This window comes from Camelus ferus, chromosome 8 (genome assembly GCF_009834535.1).
Source record: "Camelus ferus isolate YT-003-E chromosome 8, BCGSAC_Cfer_1.0, whole genome shotgun sequence".
NCBI classification, from domain to species: domain Eukaryota; kingdom Metazoa; phylum Chordata; class Mammalia; order Artiodactyla; family Camelidae; genus Camelus; species Camelus ferus.
The window spans coordinates 40,369,122-40,380,856 of record NC_045703.1 but is presented as its reverse complement, the minus strand read 5'-3'; the positions used below and the strand labels follow the sequence as shown (position 1 = coordinate 40,380,856).

The following is an 11,735-nucleotide window of genomic DNA, read 5'->3' as shown; positions in this document are numbered from 1 at the left end:
CTCCTAGGGCTAGAAGCCCACATGGAGTAGGGTCATATGAATTCCCTACCACTGAAGTCACATAACACTGACCCGTCCATCACTTGACACACAGCTGTCAGTTAAAGGATCTGAAACATCTCCTTATTCTGTTGTGTAATTAGCACCATACAGATGCATACAAAGAACTCTGTTAGCAGGAGAGATTTGACTCCTCCATTCCAAACTAAGACTCATTTGTTTTCAAAGAATGCAGCATTGTTGGGGTGTTTTAAATGTGTTACTGTTTTAGAGTGTATGCATTGATCAGAAAGCACAAGTCAGTATGAGGACTCTTCACCACTGGCCCTGCAAAGGCAAACGCTTAGGGTATGATGCTGGAAGAGTGAGTTTGGTTTGAGATGTAGGATACAGGCATTGCTCCTCTCCACTGCTTCTAAGAGAAAGTGCCTCCGCAGATGCCTTCCCCCAGGGGTTCTGAATTTCCAAACATCCTTGGAAACCTACTACAATGCATCATCCTCTTTGGGACATCAGCAGTTGGACCTAATCGAATTTCAAAGTTAAGGGTCGTGATTTTAGTGGCCAAGACATAATTTCAAGAAACTTCAGTAAAACATATAAAAATTAATAGCCAAGTATCTGAAAACAAGGTTCCCTTCATTTAATTATGTAATAATGATATCTGACATTCTTAACGTCTTTATGTATTATTGCTTGTTAGATACCTGTTTAGTGGGTTAAGAGTTTCATTTTCCAAACTGAATCTTTAGCCATTAAATATTACTCAGATAATAATTTAACATTGTTGGACTTTTAGACTGCATCACTAGCCCAGAATAATAATTCACTGAAAAGTGTTCCTGAAAATACTAGTTCAATAGGGGATATCAGAAAAAGAGGTTCCTTGTTTACTGCAAACTCACTGTAAGTATTTGCAGACCTAAATGGAATTAAACAGGAGTTTCTTTAGTGCAAGATTTCTAGGAGCTGTGGATATGCTAACAGGCATCATGACCCTTGGGGGCAGGAGAGAGGACAATGACTATAGTGCCCCACAACTTTAACCTCACAGCTCATGTGCAGGGGGAGCATTTTGCAGAACTAGCACCCACGGAATGCAGTTTTAGAAATGCTGACCGGTCTGAGAAATCTAAGTGTAATCCTTAATGAGCACTTAGAGTAGGTATATCAGCGTAAGCATATTGTTTCATCTATTTCAGGCTATTAGCACCCAGTGTTGTAATCCTTATTCCTACAGCCCACCAAAAATGATGCGTAGGCAAAGAAAAAAAAAATTGTTTCCACAAAGAAACTAGTTTTTGCAACAAGGGTCAAATGATATATAGGCATCCCTGCAACTACTCCCAGTCTCAGTAGATGAACAGCTCTTAAACTATTAATAATTACAAAGATTTTCTAGGTATCGCAAATAACACAACAGTAAAGCCTCCCATTTGTGAAGCTGTTGCATGTGAAGTTTAAGCACATCTTCTTGGATGCTCCCAAGCATTCCGTGGGGTAAATGGGTCAGGAATTATTTGTTCCATTTTTCAAATGAGGAAACAGCACCCAGGAACACAAACGGTTTGAGCAAAGTCACAGTTACTTCATGTTCCTGTATGGAAGCTCTAGACAAGGTCTAGAAAAATCTGCCTTCTCACTTAGTCCAGAGCTTAGCACAGCCAGAAGCTATTCCAGAAATTCAGACTGAGGGGCTGGGCTAGCAAAGAGCAGCGGCTGACACCTCCACGCATAGAGAGGATGGAATGGAGGCACTGAATCGCTTTCAGATTTTTTTCCTCTCTGTATTCATCGCAAAGACACAAATGCTGTGAAAAGACCTTCCATTTCCCTTATTTAAACTTCTGAATAGGACTAAGCTAGAAGTCAGAAATAGGCACACTTGGTCCTAAAGAAAAGTTTTCTTTCACATCAGTAACAGGCAAAAGGGAGAAATGAGCTAATTATCTAGCTGGGTTGAAGAATTTCAAAAACAGGTTCAAGCACTCCTGCAAAATCATTAAATGAAGACCTATGTTCTAGGCCAGGAATTCTGCAGCTTCAGCGTCACCTGGGAACTCATTAGAAATGCAAATTTAAGGTCCATGTCCTACTGAATCAGAAACACTGAGGTGGGGCCTGCTGATTTGTGTGGGAAAAGCCCTGCAGGTGATTCTGATGCACACTTAAGCTCCAGAATTTCCTAGGATAGTCAATACAATGCACATTTTAAATACCCTATTACTTGAAGTTATTCCCAACCACAATAATTTTAACTAATATTCTCACCAATAGTGATGTGGATGGACTTAGAATTTGGGGCATGTTAAAAAAAGAAAATAAGAAAAACAGGCAAAGCCTGCATTAGCCATTCATCAGGGACTTGTTTCAAAAAGAACAGGAATTTGAGAAAAATGAGTACATTTCTCCTTCCCATGGAATCTTTTTTAAACATACCTATCAAAGTGCCCAAGTCCTTATTGAGTGCTTATTTCTCAACGATTGGCCAGAAATGCAGACTAGCTGTAACTTTTTTTTCCACTCTTTAGCAATGACAGAAACACAGTCTTCTTATGAGAGATTCTTTCTCTAAGGTAGAACTACAAGCGTGCTTTGCAGTGTTAGGGCATACTTGAAATCTCATGGGAACGGCAGGGGACACTGACCCTGCAAGAGTACCCTCTCCTTTCAGTCTCTAGTCCACACGGTGGCAGTCCAAAGTTTTGAAACCCCAAGTCCACCTGGGCCAGCCAGGTGTGGACAGGGGCCGGGCATCAGGCCTCCTCTCTGGGCCTGCTTGGTCTTGTGTTGATTACAGCGTTGGCATGGGAATCAACAGGTGGACGATACTGCCTTCATCAGTAAATCAGGTGTAAGCTACCGACATCGTTTCACGTTCCGTGGTGTATGTGGATGTGACAGACACAGTAGCACAACCTCCACCAGCTTAAAGTCAGATTAGACCCGAGTCTGAATAAAAGCTCTGCCTCTTACTTAGGGGGTAACTTAAGTAAGTTATTTGAACTTTCAGAACCTGTTTCCTCCTCTCTAAAATGGGGATATCGATATCTATTAGCTACCTCATAGGATTATTGGAAAGGAATCAGCGAATAAAATACACGTTTAGACGTTTGGCCAGGACAAGAGTCCAATAAATACTAACAGTTTTCACTATTTTTTAAGTATTTTACAAAGTTGAATTTTTAAAGCGTAACAGATTATAAAAACTAATTTTTTTCAAAGAATACATAAAAATCAGTTTACTTGTAACTTTTCAAAAAGAGTTTTTATAGGGATTTTAAAGTTTGCATGTAGGATCCATAAGTAATTAAAAAGGCAAAAATTATTAGCATTAGAAGTCACTGTATTCCTACTGCAGGTTGAAAAAATGTAAGGTCCACAGCTTGTATTCGATTAAATGTTATGACAATTTCTATCAGACCCAGTACCTGTTTTAGAGTTTAAGCAGAAAAAAGAAAAAAGAAAAAACACTGATTTTAGGAAGATGAAGCAAATAAGTCCTTTAAATAGTAAGAGCTTACTAATCTAAACATAAGTGACACATCAAAAGGAGAGAAAATCAGATCACAAATTTTATTGTCTACCCCAATCTGGAGAAATAAAAGGATACAACTTTATCTTGTGCTTTCATAATTTTAAAATGGCCTTCAATTTCCTGGGGGTGGTATGAACAAATGAACACACTTCTATTCCCACCAATAGGAGTGATCTAGGTATAAACACAGTATTTGCTTCTATTGTTGTTATGGTGAGAAAAGGGACCCTAAATACATCGTCTCTTGAGGGACTATGTATTTTACTGTATTTAAAATAAACAATAATCAAGTTTCCAGGGGGAAAAGTGACTGAAATTGGAAGAATTCATTATATACATGAAATCACAGAATTGAAGTAGTTCTCCTCTGTGTGTTTGGTTTCTGACATTTGCGCACTAAAAGGCATGGAAATAGGGGAGTAATTATCAGCAATATTAATTTCAAATCTATTTTTGGAAAAATTACACTGAGCTGCTTGAAATTCTACTAAATAACTGAAATAAATCCTTTAAAATTTCAGTGGAACCCACAGATAATAGAGGACTGACTGCCATTTTACATAAGAGACTTGAGCACCAGAGGCAAAATCCACACAGGGGTGGGGTCCTGGAAACAATCCCCTGCGGATACCAAGAGACAACCGTATATACAAATATTTAATTAAGCCATAGTTTTAATTTTTTATTTCCATGTTTCTGTCTCAGATTTTATTTCTGTCAAGTACGCACATGCAGAGAATAGAAACAGACCAAGAAATAAAGACTTCCTATTTAAGGCATCTCTGGCTGCCATTCTGAAATTCTTGACTGGGCAAGTGGAGAATCTGACCCCGAAGTAAAGCAGCATCAGAGGGAAAAGCTGGTGGCAATGCCCATTTGCATATCTGGGCCATTGCCCACATATGGGCCCCAAGCCAGAGATGCCTCTGGCATTCTGCACAGGGGATGCTGCCCATCCAAGTCTTTATTTCAGAAAGAAGGGGAAACAGCTCTGCAGAGACTGGTTCTATGAAATTTCAGGTGTATGAAAAAGAAGCTGCCACTTGTTTGTGAACCAAGAGAGCTGGATGTTGGAAGAGGTTTCTACATCTTTTTTTGATAAACATCAGAGAAGAGTAGTGCTGAATTACCGTGAAAGAGTAAATTAAAGACAAAAATCACACATGAGGATATTGGGCTGCAGAAAAAGAAAGTGTTTAAAAGGAAGAAAGTTATCATCATCTTGTAACCTAGCAAACTCTTAGCATATTTTTCAATCACAAGTTTCTGAAATACAATGTGGAAATGTTTAGTCTTCTCCATGAATCAGTTCAGCTAACGACCTCAAGATTTTATCACCGAGGGCATTTGATTCTAAAACCTTAAATTCTCTGAGAGGAAGGGTTGTGACAGGTAACATTCTACACTTTTGGAGAACTTTCAGACTTGTCAAAAGGACCCTAGGAAAATCAAAAGATTCCACCTGCACTTTTCAAGCTACTTCATGTCAATGCTTTATTTTAAGAAGCCGAAGACCTTGTTACTATGAACGCTGCATAAAATCACAATCGACGCCACTGAAATACTTCATAATTATGATAAAATTTTTACTTCATCCATCTATGTATCCATGGCCTTCTCTAATAAATGTGTACCTCCAAAAATGCCTAGTAACTGTGCCGTAGAAAGCAATTGATCATTCTTAATGGTTTCAACTGCTTCTCCACACAGCTGCACACATGTGTGTTAACCTAATTGTTAGCTGCACCTGCTCCAAGTTAGCAATAGTTCATAGAGCACATGGCAAGAATGGCATTCTCAAGTGTTAATCTGGTCAATGTAAATCTGCACTTTCTTTCAACAGTTTATGACACGTTTGCTTTGTGCCATATAGGAGTCTGATGTACAAAACTGTGGGCGATTTTGAATTTCCTTATTGAAAACAAAGCTGTCTTTTCAAACTAAAATAAATTATGCTCTCCCATATTATAACTGAGTGACTTCTCACTGAGAAATATCTGAGATATCTGAGTAATTTTTTCCAACATTTATATAAAGTATTCTTTGATTCAACTGAACACTGAAGAAAGAAATAGAAACTCTTTCACAAACTGCTGAAAGTCATAAATAAGAAGTTAAATTGTTCTTGTCCTGTACCACCATAGTCACGCCTGCAAATACAGTGATGATTTTTGCTACTATCTAACATCTTCAGTTTCTGAGCATTAAGGACAGCAATGATAAAAAGAAAATTACCTTCTTGAGATTATGAGCTTAAACTCTGGATTCTGCACATGCAGCAAATCTGTTTCCAGAGATCACACCCCTTTTTCATAGGAATCATCCAAAAATCTGAAGTTGGAGTAACCATTTAGCTCAAAGATTTTAATGTATGATACACAGAGACAGACACTTTTTCATAAAATGTAAGTTTTCTATTAGGTCCCTATGGTATGAAATCCTAATTTCTTGTCTTACAAATTGATTTCCTGGTTTTTAAAATAATGTATGTTATCCACACTTGTCTGCTAAACATTAAATTAAATGCACATTTCACATAATTAAAAGCAAAGATAAAGAATCCTGACAGGTAAGTTTCTCTGGAGACTTTGTCTCTGTCCTTCACTCGGTAACGAATGAAACACTGTCTGCTCTGATAACATACTGACGAATGAGGTGCCCATCTCCACAATACAAATGCTACCTCACCTTCTACTAAGGTTAGCTGCAAGTTTATATAGACATAAATATTCTTTTAAGTCTAGTTAAAATACAAACACTCTACTTACAGAATTGGAGTCAAATGTTTCTAGAAACTTAACAGTTATTCAACAAAGAAACTTAATAAAGTTTCTATCTTAGACTATTTTGGCTTCAATTTTATTAAATCTAAAATTTTACTGTACAGCTATCAAAACAATGCCCAAATGTTACAAGAAGGCATAGTGAACACTTCAGAAGTAAACTGGTTAAACTTCTGTGTCCATCAATAGTACACGAGTCATAACTTATTCTGGAAACCTGGCTACTTACAAAACAAACTTTACTCATAACAGTGCAAAGATACATAAAGTTTTTTTTAAAGATTATCAAGAGCAAAGAAAAACATAAACACCCCCTCCATTGTGTGCATGTGTGCATGTGCAGTGATTTGCAACTCTTAATTCACAAAAGAATTATTTATTTAAAATTAAATACTATATTTCTAAGAAGCAACAATTACCAAGAACCTCTGGAATTCTTTAAATGTGATCATTCCACCCTATCAAATCAATTGGATGTTCTTCAACCGTTGTTTTTTCTTTTACATCTGCATTAACATGGCTGCTAATTACATTAGCCTGGTGGCATATAAAGTCTGAATGGGAAATATCACATGATTCTTATAGAACATAAATGTATGTAGGATTCAAATTTACACTTGCTTAGATTGAGCACTTCTACATTACAGCTACTTCTATTTTGTTAGAGAATTTAGCTTGGATTCAGAATTTCTTTCATAAGTGACATAGCACCTCTCTAACACACCATTGCATATATCCATGCACATAAACGCACACACACACACACACACACACACACACACACACAAACCTTTAGCCTTATTATGCTACTATGTATATTCAGTTTTCCATTTGTATATTTATGTTTTTCTAAAACTGTTAAAGTTCCTGAGGAGTTTGTATTCATCACACAAAATGCCCTGCAGATCTAATGCCTACATCTACCATAATAAAGCCCTACTATGTTAAATGATTAAAAAGCTAAATCATTTTTTAAATTGAAAGTTGTAAAGAACATAAGAATGCTCTTCCCAACCCACTCATTCTCACAGTTTTATCCTTTTACACAGTGAATCAGCAAATGTCTTATTTTCTGAATCACGTATGAACATGAGAATGTTTTGAAAATGTTTATACAGTTTGGCACACTTGGCGTTACTGGTGGCTTCACAGTAAGCTCTCTCATTGTTCTGATTAGCTTTATCATTAAGAGTAAAAAACCTTTATTATAGAACTTAACTGCATATGTGGTACAGAAAAATAGACTGCTTTACACGTCATTGAGAAAATGTTACATTCTTAAAATTATATTTATAGTTCCATCTTCTTTTTCTCACAGCCAAGTGCATAAGTAATTCACAGATCAAAATATACATCATCAGACAACTTTGCTGGGAAGGAAGAATATCCTTGAGACAATACGCAACTAGAAGCACTGCTTCAGCTAAATATTAAACCAAACAACAACAACCACTCGTGGGTTTAATGACAACTGATAAACAATGAAGAACACTTAAGAAATTCTTCTGTCAGTTTCAATAGCAAATCCTTGCCCTTTTGATTACTGATGGGGCTCTCAGAAATTTTCTTTGGTCTTGTAGTCCTTTCAGCCTTTATAAAACAATTGCTGGAAATGTGGGTGGCTATTCAAGTTAATACATTCTTTCCAAGGAAAGCTATTTGATAACAGGAGGGAGCAAGTACCTCCCACCTCAAATTAACTACTTAAAGTGGTGTATTTTTCACCTCTAAACTATCCTTGGCCCCTCCTTCTATTGCCCTTAGGGAATTTAAATTCAGTGACATGACATTTTCCATTATTGGCTCCTTATCTCTTTGCAACTGTACAACATTCCTCAAAAAGTACACATAATTCTCCTTCCCATGGGATCAGACGACAGTAGCTATTTCTGGAGCAATTATACATGTAATGTAAGATACAATATTTTTCCTTATAATTGTTTGTAATAATTGTGATTTGAAGGCGACTGGTTCAGTTTGTAGCCATGCTGTTGCTGAGTTCATCTAAGTATTTCTCTTCAATCTACATACTTTTAAAACTCAGTGTGTCGTGTACATCAGACTGCTGTAAGGTAACCATCTGCTCTACATAGTGGTTTGTTAGAGCGTAATACTTATAAGACAATATATTCCTTAGGAAAAAACACACGTCAGTGAAGAAACAAAGATACTGCAAAAATTAGTATACAGAAGAAAAGTCAAAAATTCCATATTTCTCTGTTTTAACACCTGTATAGTAAATTCTGTGACAACCACGTTGTTACATTAATAGGAACGCAAAGCATAAAAGAACAAGAGCTACATCTTGCTTTGCTTAAAGAAATTAAAGACAAGTTTAACCCGCACCTGCCAAATTGTCTTCAGAGGGAAAGAAATAGGTGGGGACGGAAAGCCTCACCTCTCCTGTACCCCACGGTGAGTCTCTCTGAAATCATTTGAAATATAGGCAATATATCTGTCACCTTTTCTTTTTTCTTCCATTCTAATCAAAGGCAGACCTTTTCCTGCACTCCCCTGCCCACTATCTCAAAGGCACATTACAGAATAAGAGGACCCAAGTGTCACTTACCAGTTGCATGCCACAGATAAAGATAAGCGTGCACCTGCCACTGCAATAACCCATGGTTTCCGAGACCCCTGCCACAGCCAGACTGTCCCACGTCGGCCACCGTCGAGCCCCCACTTTATCCAATCAGATCGCGGGGAAGGACAGGCAAACCTGCGGAGGGCTCGGGGGCTCCGGGCTGCTGCTGCCAGCGTCCTGGGAAGTGACAGGCATTAGGACCTGCTGGCGCGGCGGCGGTGGCGGCGGCAGCTCCAGCCGCGCCCGCCACACATACCTTCACTCTCTCGGTGCACACGCCGCGCCGCGGGCAGCGCCGCCTGCGGAGACGCGCCCCGGGCCCGCAGGGGCAGCAGCGGCAGCCTCGCAGCGCCGCCGCGCCCTCGGGCATCTGGCCGCGAAGTTGCGCCCCCGCCGCTCCCCGCGCCGGCTCGCCCCACGCCCCCCAGCGCGGCCGCCGCCCGACGCGCGCTCGCCCCGCGTCCTCCGCGCGCCGGCTCCGGGGGTGACAGAAGCGCGCGATGCCCGCCTCCCTGCGCCGCCCGCGGCCCCTCTGCGCCCGGCGCTGCGGGGGCCCCGCGGGCGGGGGCGGGGCGCGGGCTGGGCGGGGGCGTCCGGTCTCCGCGGTACCGGGCGGCGGCGGCGGCGGCGGCTGCGGCGGCGGCTGCTTCGCGCAGTGAGGCCGGGTCCGCGCCGCGTCCTGCAGCGGCGCTGCCCCTCCCCTTCGCCCAGATGTGTTAATCCTTCCACAACAAATCCTTCAACCTGCTCCCCGCCGCCCCCCTCCCAGAGCGTCAACTTCTTTCGGCCTGGCCGGGTCTGCTGCTGAGGGGGCTGTTGGCTGCGGTGTCTAGGCGGGAAGTAGCGGCGCGGAAGCGGCGGCTGCGGCGGTGGGGGCATGGGGGACCGCGAGCGAAGAGTCCGGGCAGCATGTCCGTAGCTTGCTGGGCTTGTGCCGGTTCTGCTCCTGCAGACGAGCCCGGAGCACGGTGCGCGAGCAAGCTGCGTGTGCGTGCGTGTGTGTGTGTGTGTGTGTGTGTGTGTGTGTGTGTGTGTGTGTGTGTGTGTTTGGGGGGAAAGGGACGAAGAGAAGGGTTAGGGAAGGGGGATGGGTGATGAAATAGGGTGCAGCCCTGGGATCCCGACCGGCCGGGAAGGCCGAGTGGCAGAAGGGTCGGAGGAGGAGGGACGCCGAGCCGCCGACTCACTGCCCGCCGCCCGGCACCCGCCTCTCAAGGACCTGCAAGGGCCGGAGCGTGGGGAGTTACGGAATAGACCCTGCTCCGGAAAAGGGACCGGGCTGCTGCTGGAGTTGGTGGGAAAACTGGGAACCGGAGGGATTAGGGAGTTACCCTTGCTGCTTCAAACTGTTGTTCGTTTTCGCTCAAGAAATTAAAGGATCGGAGACAATTTCTGTGTTCAAGTACCTCAGCCTCAAGGACCGTCCCGGCTGGGCGTGGATTCCCGGAGGTGGATGCTCCAGCCCCTGCTGTGGAACGCCGGCCAGAAGCTGTGCTTTGGCTCCTGTAACCTGCGGAGAGACACGCTTCGGAGCCCGCTGCTGCCACCTGCGGGTCGAAAGCTGAAGAGCGAAGTACCTGGTCCAGGTGGCGTTCCCTGGGGCTTAGGTATTCGGGAACCGAGGGTCAAGGTCTTTTATAGTCCTGGGTCACTTGTTAAAGCAATTCTAACCAATTTTCCCAGGAAGTGAAGATGTGATGTAGAGGTCCGCTGAGATACCGAGTCGTTGGTATGAAGTGGCAAAATTGATAAGAGAACGCTGTAGGAAACTGTATAGCCAGTGTCTTCCCACACCCCCTTAAGAGATTAAGACTGATGAAACCACATGGAGCAAAGAGCTTTCCCTAGGAAATGGGATTTGGCCCTACTGATAAAGTGGTATTTGTGTAGGATAATGTTATGCTGGGAACCACAAAGCAGGATCCCAAATGACTGCTTCCTTTGAGTAAATATTTTGACATATCAAAATGACTAACTATAAAGAAAGTGAATGGAACCCTAGTCTCCAGAAGCCTGGAACTGAATTTTCAGAAATGACTTGTCAGTTGTAGACAACCGAAAGGGATTTGATTTGTTACGTTTATAGAATGTGGGTATTCTATTACTATAATGAGACTGTCTGCTTTTAATCGCCCCATTTGTAAATGGACTTTTCTCTGCAGTGTCTTCCAAAGTGTAGTCAAATTACAAGGGCTCAGTATGTGCTCTTAGCCATCGCAGGCCCTAGCAAGTGAGACTGAAGCCAGAGGCATCTAGGGGCAGTGTTTCTTTTAATTATTATTATTCTGTTGTTACACACAGGTTAGCTGTCCAATAGTTGCTGGTGATGCAGGTATTTTGTATTGCCAAGCAAAAAGAAAGCTGTAAGTTGATGCTTTCTAGTGCTTGAAGAAGCTGCTGCCATGTTGTGAAAAGCATCCTATTACCTTTTTAAATTCGTAATTGCAACAGTGCATTTTTGTGGATCTCTCTGGAATCCTGCATTAGTTTCCCTGCAGCCAGCAACAGTCTGGGTGGTCTTTAGGCTGCACACGTAAAAGGAAAGCATAACGCTGGCTGTAGCTGACTCTCAGCACCCCACCCATAGTCCCTGGACTCAGTATATGGCCATCTTCCTTCTGCATGCACCTGGGACTGTCTGCAGGCTTTTTCTACCCACAGGAGGTACTTGACTGGTAGTGAAGGTAAGCCTCAAGAGCAACCCTCACCCAATAATTGGTGGGAGTTGGTGGGTAAATTCCCCAGCTTTCTTAACCCAGAGATGTGAAACCCTGAGACATGCTCCCGTCTACACCATTAACCTCCCCCGCAGGAGGGAACGCATAGTGCT

At 42.2% G+C, this 11,735-nt stretch overlaps 1 protein-coding gene across 6 annotated transcripts in view; it reads right to left on the bottom strand.

Moving 5' to 3' along the window:
* Nucleotides 1–11,319, bottom strand: part of NKAIN2 (sodium/potassium transporting ATPase interacting 2) — an 854,966-nt gene extending 843,647 nt beyond the window's left edge. For 3 of the 6 annotated variants that reach the window (XM_032484812.1, XM_014563367.2, XM_032484811.1), the window contains exon 1: nt 8,891–11,319. In XM_032484812.1, the coding sequence (XP_032340703.1) occupies nt 8,891–8,944 (54 nt within the window). In that variant the 5' untranslated portion in view covers nt 8,945–11,319. Of the gene's footprint in view, nt 1–7,790; nt 7,793–8,890 lie in introns of all 6 variants that reach the window. The other 3 variants (XR_004321960.1, XM_032484810.1, XM_032484813.1) reach the window with 3 other exon arrangements.
* Between the last annotated feature and the right edge of the window lie 416 nt (nt 11,320–11,735).